Source organism: Suillus fuscotomentosus, assembly GCF_016647785.1.
Source record: "Suillus fuscotomentosus strain FC203 chromosome Unknown F5891scaffold_7, whole genome shotgun sequence".
NCBI lineage: Eukaryota > Fungi > Basidiomycota > Agaricomycetes > Boletales > Suillaceae > Suillus > Suillus fuscotomentosus.
Window position 1 is genome coordinate 307967 of NW_024539519.1, and position 13224 is coordinate 321190.

The 13224-nt window shown below is 47.7% G+C and overlaps 6 protein-coding genes across 6 annotated transcripts; 3 read left to right on the plus strand and 3 right to left on the minus strand.

The window, feature by feature from the left end:
• Nucleotides 1–25: 25 nt before the first annotated feature.
• F5891DRAFT_1008379 (uncharacterized protein) lies at nucleotides 26–2259 on the minus strand. Its single transcript, XM_041360536.1, has 5 exons — nucleotides 1976–2259; nucleotides 1562–1886; nucleotides 1406–1513; nucleotides 857–1353; nucleotides 26–798 (listed from the first exon to the last, which is right to left on the minus strand). Exons 1-5 carry the CDS (start codon nucleotides 2131–2133, stop codon nucleotides 285–287), a joined length of 1602 nt encoding a protein of 533 aa, XP_041230832.1. The 5' UTR covers nucleotides 2134–2259; the 3' UTR covers nucleotides 26–284.
• Nucleotides 2260–3374: 1115 nt separating this feature from the next.
• On the minus strand, nucleotides 3375–4342 carry F5891DRAFT_1126064 (Mss4-like protein; the record flags this gene model as incomplete). The annotated part of the gene is made up of 3 exons (XM_041364041.1): nucleotides 3375–3417; nucleotides 3469–4216; nucleotides 4339–4342. 3 exons carry the CDS (start codon nucleotides 4340–4342, stop codon nucleotides 3375–3377), a joined length of 795 nt encoding a protein of 264 aa, XP_041230833.1.
• A 1019-nt stretch (nucleotides 4343–5361) lies between these two features.
• On the plus strand, nucleotides 5362–5668 carry F5891DRAFT_1008390 (uncharacterized protein). Its single transcript, XM_041360537.1, has 2 exons — nucleotides 5362–5507; nucleotides 5565–5668. Exons 1-2 carry the CDS (start codon nucleotides 5370–5372, stop codon nucleotides 5640–5642), a joined length of 216 nt encoding a protein of 71 aa, XP_041230834.1. The 5' UTR covers nucleotides 5362–5369; the 3' UTR covers nucleotides 5643–5668.
• Nucleotides 5669–6174: 506 nt separating this feature from the next.
• On the minus strand, nucleotides 6175–7814 carry F5891DRAFT_1102687 (uncharacterized protein). Its single transcript, XM_041363604.1, has 3 exons — nucleotides 7569–7814; nucleotides 7336–7522; nucleotides 6175–7313 (listed from the first exon to the last, which is right to left on the minus strand). Exons 1-3 carry the CDS (start codon nucleotides 7614–7616, stop codon nucleotides 6283–6285), a joined length of 1266 nt encoding a protein of 421 aa, XP_041230835.1. The 5' UTR covers nucleotides 7617–7814; the 3' UTR covers nucleotides 6175–6282.
• Nucleotides 7815–9191: 1377 nt separating this feature from the next.
• F5891DRAFT_1008424 (uncharacterized protein) lies at nucleotides 9192–11536 on the plus strand. The gene is made up of 16 exons (XM_041360538.1): nucleotides 9192–9324; nucleotides 9377–9667; nucleotides 9721–9730; nucleotides 9801–9820; nucleotides 9886–9918; nucleotides 9972–10068; nucleotides 10136–10164; nucleotides 10224–10254; nucleotides 10313–10345; nucleotides 10401–10477; nucleotides 10531–10585; nucleotides 10645–10740; nucleotides 10811–10924; nucleotides 10973–11013; nucleotides 11062–11272; nucleotides 11329–11536. Exons 2-15 carry the CDS (start codon nucleotides 9542–9544, stop codon nucleotides 11110–11112), a joined length of 813 nt encoding a protein of 270 aa, XP_041230836.1. The 5' UTR covers nucleotides 9192–9324; nucleotides 9377–9541; the 3' UTR covers nucleotides 11113–11272; nucleotides 11329–11536.
• Nucleotides 11537–12226: 690 nt separating this feature from the next.
• Nucleotides 12227–13159, plus strand: F5891DRAFT_681614 (uncharacterized protein). The gene is made up of 4 exons (XM_041372772.1): nucleotides 12227–12443; nucleotides 12497–12608; nucleotides 12662–12771; nucleotides 12830–13159. The coding sequence occupies exons 1-4, from the start codon at nucleotides 12322–12324 to the stop codon at nucleotides 12918–12920; spliced, it is 435 nt and encodes a 144-aa protein (XP_041230837.1). The 5' UTR covers nucleotides 12227–12321; the 3' UTR covers nucleotides 12921–13159.
• Nucleotides 13160–13224: the final 65 nt, after the last annotated feature.

The following is a 13224-nucleotide window of genomic DNA, read 5'->3' on the forward strand; positions in this document are numbered from 1 at the left end:
TAGTGGTAAGCCCCCTGCTTACAGTTGCATATTTTATTCGCTCGAAATATAGAACTTATTCCCAATACAAAGTCCGCGAGCCCTGCGCGGTCGCAACAAAATGATTTTACGATAATTCTAGACAGGTGAATACAGGGTCTGCAAAAAGCACAACACGTCGACCGACCATATACGCGATATCTACACGTAGAAAACTAGTGTCTGCACTAAGCTGCATCGGTATCAAAAAGTAAGATAGCAAAATTATTGAGCAAACGACTCCCGGCCTAGTAAAAACATGTCAATTAACCATCTCGGCGCCCTCCGTTCGGCTGATACATGAACTGATGTGTCGATCCTGAAGATGCAGGTTTCATCACAGGTGCTGGTCGTGTGCGATAGTAATTTCCGCTTCCCGGGCGATCTATCGGGTTCGTCGAGGTGGATATAACAGGTGAGGTTGTAGCAGCAACTGTCGGCATTGGATATGGGAGAGTACGTGTTGGCGGCTGTTGGTGTAGTAGTGGCTGTTGCTGTTGCTGCTGCGTTTGTGCGTGTCGAATTGCTGGAGAAGGTTGAGTGGACCCTGGTGCTGGTGTTGAAGGTGTTGGAGAAGCAGATGCTCCCTGTGCGGATTGAGAAGCAGACGTGGGAACGGTATTCGGAACTGGAGTCTGATGGGGAGCATCTGTACTTGTTGGTGTGGGAGCTGTAGGTGGAGGGCGCTCAAGTTGGCCATCCGTCTCCCGTTTTCGTTTCGTTCCTCGTGACGAGGACTCTTTCAACCCTAGCGAGGTTGCTTTTATCAATATTTGGTGTCTATCAGGCTGAGTGATAAGCCCCTGAAAGAATCAATGCGGCATGGAAAAATATTTACCTTGTGCGAGAGTTGCCCCATTTTTCGCATAGGGCATCCCATATGATTTCCCCGCTAGCGTTGCGGTGCTCCTCAGCAAGCTTCTTTAGCCTTTCCGTTTCTTCTTCGGACCAGGCACCCTGGTTTCCACCACTTCCCGCAGCACCTCCTGTGCTTCCACTCGCAGAACCTGTCGCAGGTGTTGGGCTTGGCCCAGGTGGAGGTACAGGAGGATAGTAACCCCCGTATCCGCCATAGCCATAGTATGGTGCAGTGGGGTATGCTGGAGCGCCGTATGGGTATGCTTGCTGATGACCCAGTGAAACAACAAATGATTGCGGATCCGAAATTACTGGCGCTGTAGTGATGGGGGATTTGCCGTTTGTAGAGGATGTGGATGGCCCAGGTTGGGGTTGGGGTGGAGGTGGTGGCGGCGGTGGCGGGATGGGAGCTGGGTAACCAGGTACGAAGTACGGTGCAGGTGGCGGGTGGGTAGTTAATCGAGAGGGAGATGCCAACTTTGAGAAATAAGGACAAGACAGACTTGACAACCAAAATCATGTGACTCACAAGGGTATCGCATATTCTTTTCGCTTCACCAAGCATGGCCAAGGGATCTACCTTCACGCCAGGGCCCATCTGGTAACATTGCGCAATAACAAGGGAGGGTGTAGCTTTCTGGGCGAAGTTATTTCAACACCTCAAAATCACGCAGCGGACGCTTACAACAAGCTCTTCAGCCGCTCCATAGAACTCTGCACATAAGTTTAGCACACGCCACTGAAACTCATAATACTGCTGATTGTGTGGTTGTATCTCTCCTGGAGTAGGAGAGGCAGTATACTGGTAGAACCCGTGTTGTGGCGGGGATGCCTTTGTGGCAGAATTAGCTGGCTCCTTCAAGTCAGTAGCTGACGCCCGTGACCGTCTGTTTTTTGATCCACGGGGCCGACCAGGACGCCTTTTGCGTTCTGAGTCTTGTGGCGGGTCGGGTTGTGCTGTACCTGCACGCTTTCCAGCTGCAGTTGTACTTGATTGATGTTGTGTAGATCTAGATATGACGAGCACATACAATATGAGTATTTACGAATACTTGCAATCAGACGCGCGTCATCATAACAATTTACAGTAATTACGCACCCAACGCCAACCTCGTGATCGTCGTCTTCACGATCAAGTTGCTCTTCGACGACACCCTCGTCTTCATTCTCTTCCTCTTCTTCCTCCTCCTCGTACGTAGGCACTACAGGAGGATGAAGTGCATGGGAAAGCGGTTGGTAGTGCTGTGGATTGTCCATGCACACGCTCCGGGTATGTGATACAGGGATAGATAGGAATAAAGAATAGCAAAGTTTCGCCTGTTTATTTTTTTTGAATATCTCGGGGTGGTTGTAATCCTGTCTGGCGTTGGGGTTATGTCGTCGCCGTGTGAATAATAAATCATCAGATTATTCCCATGTATACATCTATTTGGCACAGGTTTATCTCTTTCTGCCGCGACGGCACACACCATCAACCTAGTGAAAGTAAAGGGTCTTTGGCTCTCCGTCGTCAGCGCTTCATCATGTTTCATGACTCGTAATCGAATCGCTAAGGCCCTGACACTGGGGTCTAGCTCCAAGCTCCACGCGCACGTTTCAGGTCTAGGTGCCAATCCTCCAGCGCCAGCGTCAGGAAAACCGTTGTCATCTTATTTTGGAGTAGTACATATATTCGGAAACTCGAAATATCAATTCTCGACTCACTACATATCCTCCGCACAAAGTGCGGACATCAAACAATCGCTCAAGATAACCGGAGCGCTGGAGGGCTCTTAAAAATATTTGAAACGTCACCCTGTGAACGAGCCAGCGCTAAAAGACGTCTCAGGACTGATCGGTTCCCTGGCAGACTGCAGTACTTACTGATATGGACATACCAAATATTACAACAAGACTGTGAGTGTGTTCATCTGATAGTATCAAATTGTGAATTTCATTCCTGCAGCAATAGCACATAATTCGATACCATGGAGTCAATTCCAACTGCGTTGTACTTGAACAAGAGCGCCAAAGGTACGTAAAAGCGCGGAGATAACCCTGGCGGCAATCAACGCAGGAACCATTATTTTTTCACACATTTCGCATGGTGAATGCGAGGAACAATTGACCGCCTATCACAACCTTAGACCCACCTCACCTCTTGGGCGGCGTACAAGCCTCTACCGAGCTTAATGTCATCACGGCTTCTGTACTCGAATTTCGCCAATCCAATGAACCCGTTTCTTGCTATTTTACGAAAGGCAATATCGCAACGCATGACCATCACAGATATGCATTAAACTGTTTCATTTGCGGTCTGCGCTTCATGGCATCAAATTAAGCTTCTGGCCAGCCTGACTTGTGGTACCATGGACAAGTCGAGTTTGACTACGTCGGCACTCTTCTCTTTCCAAGATGTATGCGGACTGGTTACAAATCTACCAATACCATCTCATACGCGTAGCTCCTCATCACACCCCTTGTATCTGGACATAACGCGCAAGACAATTACTCATCTCCTACATGAGCTCGCTGTCATCCTTATGACCACTCCACTTTGGACTGACAACTGATACGTCAGAACAAGGGGTGACCATGCAGATGTACCCTTACATTCCGTCGCACACTTCCATGATGCGCTGACCGTAGAAAATATGGCAACTGGGTTGAAACTCAAGAGGGACTCCACTGTAATGGCCTGGAGGATGGATATCTTCGTGTTGCGGATCGTGGAGCCCTTTGCCTGTTTCTACCGCCTCGCCATCTTTTACGTCAGTAGTGTTCAAGCGTGCTTCGATAGGGGGAAATTTGAAGCCACTTGGGTATGCAAGCACCGTGCGCTTCCCCTCGTCGAAAAGTGGGGCCCGACAGATCTCGCAGGAGACTTTGCACGGGACATGATGACAAGTATCTTTCGTCGTGGTAGAAAAGAAGTGGAGAGCATCACTAGTATTCTGCAGAATGCGAACACTTGTCTTTGGAAAGATGACCGCCCACTGAAAGGGGGCGCCGTGCAGCTGTTGGCATTGTCTGCAGTGGCAATACTTCGCATCGAATGGGTCGCCCGCAAAGGCAAAACGCACTGCACCGCACCAGCAGGATGACTCATATTTTGTCTTGAAGAGCTCCTCGCCGCTTACACTACGCGCTGGCAACCAGTTGTATGGTGGCTTTGACATCCAATCTTTCTCAGAATCACCGCCGTCGGATGAGGGGATAGGAGGAGAGCCGCGCCAGCCAGTATCGGAAATGGGTTTCTTGTCATCCGAGCGGTCAGGATGATGATGGAAGCAAGAATAAGGCCTAGTCTTTGTTTGTGATTCTGGATGCATCGATGAACGTTGACCGTGAGCGCATCCTGCTCATTTTAAAAGCTCCGAGGTGATGTCACCTGATTTCGCTTCCGTTTACACGAGCTTATGTGAGCGCAGATGAAATATAAAATTCAAGAAAACATCAGACCCTCAAAATGCACAAGCATACCCATCGCAGTGAGTGCTTATGTGCAGCAAGTAGGCTTGGCCTGCATCTTCGTTCCTAAAGCTGAAGACAGGCTTTCGATTTCTGGTGCTGCGGGCTTCTTTTCAACCACTCTTGACCTTGTCCTCTCGAAATGCGAATCACCACCGGTTTTAATTGCTTTCTTGGGCAGGAAGCTGCCAGGCCTCAATGACAACATGACGAGGGTATCCCTCAGGAGGATTTACCTTGGAGCCAAGCGTGGCAGCTGAAGAAAACTAGATTATAAACGGACATGAGTTTACCGGCGCATGGATGGCGCATTGGTAAGCCAGCTGTATGTTTGACATTGGATTGTCCATTTATATCGTAAACGTGTTTCTTCCTTCAGGTCATGCCATTTGATGCACTCACAACAGTCAGACATGGTTCCTGCATCAGCTCACCCTGCAACGATTTTTCCCCCTCGCTTGATTGCAGGCTCTCTCGCACTCAAAGCTATAGGGGACATGCAGAAATATACGTGGCACAGCGAAAAAAATACGAAGATTCTTTGATTTCCAAGGGAGTATGGAGCTGGAGTCGTCATTTGATATCTTCCTGTTACGATTTAGGCTCATACATCGTGTATAGCTATGTGGGCGAACTCGGCGTCTGGACTGGGATGTTCGGTCTCGCTGTATTATCTGGCGCATTACCTGTTTCTGCAGAAGTTACGGCCGCTGCAAACCCTCTTTTAACTTATTTTCTACTTCGACACACGAGTTGAAATGAAATTGTCTGACCAGCATAATGAATTTAAAATTGTTTTTCAGGTTTTAGGCATTCCTCCTCTCGAGCACGCCGCAGAAAACAGTTTGGTAACAATAAGAATAGCAGGGGTATAAGAGGTGAGTTTCCGAGTATAGACCTTTGTCTTTTATATTGCGGCGGAAAGCCTTGCCTGCGGATGGTCCATTGGCGACGGGGCGCATACCGTTGGCGTCGGGGGTATGTACTGATATCCGTTGGCATTGAGAAGCCTGGTTCATTATAGGGTTTCTTGCTGTTTCTCGATGTATTCTCTCCCGTTGGCATTGAACATGCGGCTGCCGGTCCCGTTTTTTTCGCTCCCGTTGGCATTGGGATCTGTGGCTGGCAGACTGCCGGTTCCGAGAATCCGGTCCCGTTGGTGTGTCGAAGCACTTTCTGGTCTTCCGAAGTCGTGGTGTCAGTTAGGCAAGTGGCCGAATTAGCAACTAGCATGCCACCTTAGCCTTGCACACAAACCAAGAAGTCATTGTGCTCTTGATTACAAGTCTTGCTGGCACTTGCGAGAATTTGAATAAGTTGCTCATCCGCCAGATGGTCTATCGGTTCCAAGAGGGCGTTGATTACCAAGCGCCCATAGAGTTCAGATCCTCATCTTTGTGCTCCGCGTCCGTTGGGTATAGCTCTTTCTTCGCCGTCGGTGCTTCACAAGCGACGGTTCTGATTCCAGTCGCCTCCGTCGGATATACCGCTCTTCTATGAATTGTGATATGCAAACGATCATCGCACCATACTTGTTTCAAGCCCCATGATCTGTTCTGCGCACGTGACTTTCATCCAAGATCTCCAATCGTCTCATTCACTCCCAACTAGTACTGACGAGATCTTTGTTTTATCAGAACCTTGCCAGTACTTTCTCCTAGAGAGGGTGTGAGTAGTGTGAGATGAAGGTTTTCGGGATCATGATGTCGTTCGCGACTCACGCACGTTTCTTATCTTGGCAACAATGAGCTGCACCGATTTCTAGTTCCTCGTTGCGCTTATAGGATTTCTTGGACATACTCATGAAGTTTCTCCTGGTATCTCGGTACCGGCGTTGAACGTTGATGGCTTTTCTTGGAAATAGATCATTTAGCATGTGTGGCATAAGTAGGTACTAGTACATCAGGTTAGAGACCAGTGTTGAAATTGCGTACACGTTCCAAAAATAGCCGCAAACTATGGCCTACAAACCATTAACCCTTCCTCGTACAGGCCCACCATATACAATGAGCCGGTCCTCGAATCCCTGAGTGTCGTGCAGGATGTTCCAAATACACTTCCGTCGCTCTGGAACAGTGTTTCCACTTCCCATTCTTCACTAGCGGGGACAACTTCTGATACCGACAACGGCGCACGTAAATCGTATTTCCTATCTGCTGCATGTGCGCTCTTTGCAAAATGCGTTTTGTTTGAAAGGGGAGTGAGCGAGACGGCCCAACTTGGCGCGCGCGCATCTGTTTTGTTAGCAGCAACGGCAATGAGAGATGGGAAATGTGGATGCCCTGTGGCGATGAGTGCGCCCTCCTCGTCAAACATGATGTTGTCATTGAAGAAGGGGAGGCTAACGGTCTCCCTGTATTTGAGTGCATTTGTGGTCATGTTGCGGTCGTAGAAGTAAACTTGACCAAGAGAAGTAGAAGATAGTGCGAGAGTCGTGCCGTCTGGGGAGATGGCGACGCCATTGGCGAAGGCCACACCGAGAGCGGCTATTTCGTGCGTGATTGTGCCATCAGGGTTAACTGTGACATGTGAAAGCCAGCCTAGGGGCAGTCCAGCAATACTCTCAACCAGCGGCAGGGCGGGTGCAAGGGGGAAAGGAAGTCGACGAGTCATGAGATGGTCATTGCTGACGTAGAACGACGTCTCGCTCGTTAGGGCCAAGGCATTAGGAGACACAAACCAAGGCGATGAAAGTGTGCGTTTCCAGAGTGCCTGTGTTGGGATATCTGGGGAAATGATAAAGTGCTCAATTGTTGTCTTTTCACGTGCGTGATTGACTACATAAAGAACAGATGGGGCCCCATCCTGAGAGGGTGTGACCTCCATCCCAAGTGGGTGGAAGTTATGTTCTTCCGGGTATCCATCCAACTCGATACGCTGTAGGCTATTGTCTACTGTATCAACCAGCCAAAGGTAGGCCCTTGGTTCGGGATTGCGCAGGGGACCCATGACTGTGTTCCATGCCTTGCGGTTAGGGTCGCATCCCGCTATAATGAAACGGGCAGTTACAGTGCCCATCTGCATCCAGGTGGTCCCAGAAAGTCATGTCTTCGCAGTAATCAAGGGTATGAGCTGGCTCTTGAAGAATTGTGCAGTGCGTATGGACATCGCCATTGACATAGTATGATGATGGTAGTGCAGGAAGAGTGAAGATGCCATGTTTAACAAGACGACCACTCCGATAGATAAATGTTGCCTGTAAAAAATGAGACACAATCTCATTGCTTGGACTAAACACATACTAATAATACAGCAAGGACTGTCAATACTCGGGAGAGCATGACTGGCATTTATACTAAACCGAACTTAACATGCTTCATCTGCATGCTCACCCGAACTAGCTTAACAGACTTACTTACCTATATGCAAATAGAGCACCAACGAGATACGGAGTGATGGAGAAGAGAACAAAGTAGTGCTGCGGCAGCAGGCGACGTCGGACTGGTAAGCAAGAGAGTTTAACCAAAGTTCCAGCCTAGTAGGGACAACGCCAGAAACTCCCACTGAATGGCATCATATGATGTTGTATACGTATACACGTGTTTGTGTTGGATCATGTTTTTTTTTCCACTGAGGTCATCTCCTTCCGAGTCTCGGCCAGGTCAACCCAGGTAGAAATGACGCGGCGTCGATGCAGCGCTCATCCACAAATCACAACACAGGATCGGCCGCTACAGTATTGTCGCTCACAAACACAGATTCAAATTATGCCTGAGTTATCTTGCGTCGATTCATGCTGCATCCTGGGAAGGCATATTCTAGAGGATTCCCCCTCGTCTATACATTCTCAAGTTATTCGCTTTCTCATCCAGAACTCCAGTTCAGATTTCGTTTACAAGCCTTCCGCTGACCATGACCTTGACAGCATGCGATGAACTTCATCTTACCGTAAAATCTCGCATCCGACTCGGGCTCCGTAGGGACGCTCCTGTTCGCTCAGCAGCCGGCCGTAGTCCGAGCCCAATGTGAAATTTTAGTAATGGGTATTGCGCAGTCAGAAGTTAACTTACTGTGACTGTGCCGTGATCTAATCACTTTGGGAGGTAACTTTGGCCCATTGTAGGCTTGTAGTGGGCGCTTCAATTGAACTGCAGGCCATCCGCAAAAATGGAAAGTCAAGGGATTCGATGGCTGGTTCACAGCTGGTTCCGTCTGTCATGTCTTTATCTCACCTGCTTTTTCGCATCCTTTGGCTGACTGTTTTATTTGTATCATATATTGTAAGTCCCAGTCCGTATTGGTGCGCGTTCTGTCGGAACTTACTAGTGTCCGTTTGTAGGTGTGTGATTTATGATCCCCATTTGCACTTGCTCGAAGTGCCGGTCAAACGCATCGTTTTTCGACCAGGTGTCGAGAAAGAATGTCAAGAAATGAAACTTCCAAGTACCGTAATAATTAAAATCTACGCTGAGAGCTCACCGCATTGCTTCCCACAGCATATGGAATCCCCACTATTCTCACTATGAATTTTGACAGCGAGCATACAGCCTAACGTTGTGGCATGTCTGCATCTTCTGTTTGCCCACGTCACACGTGCAAACAAGTGTCGGTGGCAAGATAATCTGTTATCCAATGTAGATGACGGTCTGACGTGTTTCGTGCTCTGCAGACATGGCCAGATACGCAGGATTTACGGTGGCTCACATTTGTACTCCGAGTCATTGCAGCCACCACACGCTTACTAGGTCTAGGTCGTAAGTATACCCCGCGGACGCGAAACTAGTAGGTTTGCTAGGTCACTGTTTAGTATATTTCTTACAAACAATTTGATCTGGCACATGACGTTTCCATATGCATATCTTAGGTACGAAATACCAAGTCCATCACATAACGCTGCTTCTTCTGATTATCCTAGACTCATCTCCAGAATCACTCGATCAATATCGTCAAGACAAGGCGACCCTTGCTGCATTGACAGGCACCCCTTTTTTTTTATGTCCGACTCCTGTTTATCGGGAGAAACATCCTTCTTAAGAGCGCGGTAAATGTGGGACCTAGGTGCGCCGCGGCATCTTGGAATGTTTGATGCGAGCTTATTTTCTACTACCAGATGGCGGGATTGAAGGATCTGGCCAATTGAAGAAGGAATCGATCGTCTTGTACGTGCAAATGCAAATGATGAAACTTATCAAGGAATGGTTAGTGCCCGGGGTCGGGGAGTTATCACCGGAAAATTAATATTTACGGATCGCCCATCATTAGTTCGTGTGAGAACATGGGTGTAATGGCCTCGCAGATTTCCGTATATCATCTCTTATATCGATCAGCTATAGCGATGTTATGCGTCGGCATGAGTTCTTCATGGCAAGAGACTCAAGTTGACACGCTCCCAGGCTTCAACGTGAGTGCAAGTCCTGCTATCGAGTTCAAATCACTGACGGGCCCTCATCTCAGTACATATATGGTGCAGTCGTTTTCCATGATCAGTCTTTCGACTTGAATGGTTGATCCCTTCATGTTATCTTTCCCGATAGTTGCACTCATGACGCTTTGGGTGAGCTATGCTAGTAGAAGTTACCGGGTCATCGGCAGAAACTTATGTTTGATTTGAATACCAAGGTGTATGACTACATACTGTGCCTGCCCGATACGGCAAGTACAAATTTTCGAGCTTCCAAGAGTGTTCTGATTTGTAGTCGATGCAGGTCAACTTTCTCGCCAATTCTCGATGGGGACTCAGCACATTTCTGTATCTAACTTGCAGCCACTTGCCACTTGTCTTCATGTTATTGAATATGCTTGGTAAGTGTTCGGTACAGAATTTCATTTTTACCTCTCTCATATTGTGATGTTTCACGATCACTTTCAGTGGTTTTTCAGCCTGATGCCCCGCTTCATGTATGTGCAACCAAGTCGAAGAGTCGCAGATATTAGAATTCAACCCATCTCAATCATAGCTTTGCCGCTCTTATAATATCGCTAATACCTGTCAGTTTGGTACTACTTCGCCAGACATGTACTGACACCATATTCAATGCTTCATCAGATATAGGGATAATGACGATGACTTGTGCTGAGTGTAGGTCCACCAATCGTGCTATTCAGCAGACATTCTGCGTTTACACCGAATTCAGGCATCTTCGTGGTCAGGGCATATGCAGTATGGGAACGGGAGAGATGGTTCGCGGCGTTGGAGACTTTTGCAGTTGTTGTGAGACCACTATAACCAACTCCAGGTAACGAGATCTGATTCGTCTTTTTCAGGCCTATTTAGTGCCAATTACTGTCAGCATGCAACAGTTTAACTCGAGAGTCTCAGGTATGTAGATATTCGGGTTGGACTCTTCGCCTGCTTGGTTCCTTACCTCTAACATACAGAGCCATGCTGGATCCCTGGCGTTACCGGATATCTGGATACGGAGACAAGCACCAGAATATATGTAGCGTTTGGCTTGCTGGCTATGGCTGAGCTGCGTTCGTATTGAGAGCTGCTGCTAACATGAGCTGGAACTGACTGCGTGCCTTTGCATGCACATAATTTCAGAAACATTATTACTTCTGTGGTATCGCGTCAAAGGTCTTGGTGGCTGGGGCATGGACAACCGCCTTATGCGTGGTCTCATGAAAGATAATCTGCTGTACTGTAGCTGCGGCTTTGGTTGGTGCTTACAAACGATTTGATATATTTACTTGCTAAATCTTCCAGCTTTTGCTGTCAGCGTCATTGTCAGCACAGTTTTCTTTCCAGTGAGTTAACGCATACATTCAAAGTCACCTCATTAACAAGAGACGTAGTTTACAGTTGGACACATGCTTTTAGAGTTTGTCCATGCTCACTTTGGATAAAATTATTGATACATTCGACACAGGTCTGAGGTTGTTGTTCAAGCTCTCTTGGCCACGCGAATGCACAGGAACTTTTGGAGATCGGACCGTGCTTTTGGCAGTATTCCCACAGATATCTCCCTCACGACATGGATGATAGGAGCTTTAAATTTTGCGTGAGGTGTGTTCCATCCGTCAAATCATCATGATTGTGCAGCTGACACCAAAGCGATGAAGAGACAAATTTGCTTTGAAGCGTGCCTGTACAAATTTTAGATGTGACCATTGCGCAGGCTCTTATACGGGCGAAGGCCAAAAATGGATGGACAATATCTATGAAGAAGTCGAGTCGTACTGTGACATGTGGCATAGATGTTCTTGTTATATTCATGAGACTGCTTATATGACATCGAAAAACTCTCCCAAGTAATGTCACCAAGTGGAGTTGAGTCGATGGTATCGTATAAGTCGCGGTGGGTGGCAAACGGAGGGGAATCTCCATGTTTGATGAGTGTTGCTGTCCCAATGCCTCATACCAGGTCTGGTGCGGTCATGGTGCAGTGGCCAGAGACGTCCTGACTCACAGGTATGTAGTCCGCTGGTCGTAGTCCGTCCTCGAGAGATACAACTAGTACCAACTACCACCTCCCACCTTGAGAGGTTTGGCCTCAAGTTTCCCCTCCATCAGACATTGACCATCTTCACTATGAAGAATGCAATAATACACGAGCGCCAGACATGCACCCATTTGCAGAATATTACGCACCACATCTATTTCATGAGACAAATTTTCGTTATCCTTCACCACGGCCTAAGTGGATTATGTGTTGAGCCTTCAGACAAACGAGAATGTCGATAGTTTTGGGAGATGGTCTGGGTCCCCTAGAGTTGTTCCACCAATAAGGGCGTGAGAAAAATGACTTGCGATGATTCTAAATCGACCGTTTCCGAGCCAGAAGCTTCTCGATGCTGAGTCCTGACTCCCTTTGCGCAGTACCATCACGCTTTGACTCAGGCAACTTGAGTGGCACATTAACATTGTGTATGGATGGGCGTACCATACCCGCGTAGGATCTAGACAGGGATCACTATTCTCTAGTAGTCACGTCATAGGTCAAATCCCTAAATGGTCCACTTCGGTCAGTCCACTGCGGCTATGCAGTGTTTCGATTGTACGCTGCACCACCCACATCTCTCAATAGAGACCTTTGCGGATCAAAAGGCTCAACAATGGTTCCACAGTTTCGTTTCCTATATATTCAGCTCACCCGCGCTCATTTTTGTCTGTCAGAGCTTTACTTTCTCCAAATCACTGAACTCCCTATTTTTGCTCGCATCATAGACTTGCATTGGTGCGCACTTTCACTCTTAAGACTGGTGCCAATCTAACCTATGACCTTCATAGCATCATGTGTAAATTTGTAGTACCCATTCGTACATGCTCAAAGTGCCACCAAAACGAACCGCTTTTCGACGAGAAGGAAAGGCGACTGTCGCATATCACTGAAAAGAATGAGGTAAAACAATCATCTATTCTTGCAAGTCATGTGGCTCATTGCGTTCCCAACAGCGAAAGCTAACATACATGGCACCTCCCCAGGACTGCTATTCGCGGCGGTGTGTCTTCAGCAGTGAACACCCTGTTACTTGGCACGCCTGTTGGATCACTTGTAAACAAACGTCAGTGGCCAAATTTCTCTGTTATGTATAGAAACTTTGATGTATTTTGTATTCGTAGACATGGCAAAACACGCAAGATTAAGGGTGGCTCACCTTCGTATGTTTGCCACAACTGTGCCTCATCCCCACAGCGGCATGGCTCAGGGTAGCCGCCTCATGGCGTGGGCAATGGCGTGCTTCGTCGACGGGAAATTGGTTGGTTTTCTGGGTTAACAAGATTTTCCGCAAAATAATATCTGATACATGGTGTTTGTATACATATGCGATACCCACTGCGAGATACCATCCATTCAGCTTTCGGGCTCGATATTACTCAGATCGGCGGTTGACCACTTGGCATTGTTGGCGGGTGTCTCGAGTCGCTGGTGAGTCTTCAGATCATGACCCTCAACATGGTTTAGGGTATCATTGCTTTGGACTGCGTTTTACATAAATATAGTTGATTAGTATGGC

Excerpts from the sequence above, each read along its gene's own strand:
- F5891DRAFT_1102687 (XM_041363604.1), bottom strand. The coding sequence starts at position 7,616 with ATGCCAGTCATGCTCTCCCGAGTATTGACAGTCCTTGCTGTATTATTA. Across the intron at positions 7,523-7,568 it reads CAGTCCTTGCTGTATTATTA|GCAACATTTATCTATCGGAG; the intron begins GTATGTGTTTAG and ends CATTTTTTACAG.
- F5891DRAFT_1008379 (XM_041360536.1), bottom strand. The coding sequence starts at position 2,133 with ATGGACAATCCACAGCACTACCAACCGCTTTCCCATGCACTTCATCCT. Across the intron at positions 1,887-1,975 it reads GATCACGAGGTTGGCGTTGG|ATCTACACAACATCAATCAA; the intron begins GTGCGTAATTAC and ends CGTCATATCTAG. Across the intron at positions 1,354-1,405 it reads AAAGAATATGCGATACCCTT|TTGGCATCTCCCTCTCGATT; the intron begins GTGAGTCACATG and ends TATTTCTCAAAG.
- F5891DRAFT_681614 (XM_041372772.1), top strand. The coding sequence starts at position 12,322 with ATGGTTCCACAGTTTCGTTTCCTATATATTCAGCTCACCCGCGCTCAT. Across the intron at positions 12,444-12,496 it reads CGCATCATAGACTTGCATTG|CATCATGTGTAAATTTGTAG; the intron begins GTGCGCACTTTC and ends TGACCTTCATAG. Across the intron at positions 12,772-12,829 it reads TGGATCACTTGTAAACAAAC|ACATGGCAAAACACGCAAGA; the intron begins GTCAGTGGCCAA and ends TTGTATTCGTAG.
- F5891DRAFT_1008424 (XM_041360538.1), top strand. The coding sequence starts at position 9,542 with ATGGGTGTAATGGCCTCGCAGATTTCCGTATATCATCTCTTATATCGA. Across the intron at positions 9,919-9,971 it reads TACTGTGCCTGCCCGATACG|GTCAACTTTCTCGCCAATTC; the intron begins GCAAGTACAAAT and ends TAGTCGATGCAG. Across the intron at positions 10,255-10,312 it reads TTATAATATCGCTAATACCT|ATATAGGGATAATGACGATG; the intron begins GTCAGTTTGGTA and ends ATGCTTCATCAG.
- F5891DRAFT_1008390 (XM_041360537.1), top strand. The coding sequence starts at position 5,370 with ATGTATTCTCTCCCGTTGGCATTGAACATGCGGCTGCCGGTCCCGTTT. Across the intron at positions 5,508-5,564 it reads GTGTCGAAGCACTTTCTGGT|CTTAGCCTTGCACACAAACC; the intron begins CTTCCGAAGTCG and ends CTAGCATGCCAC.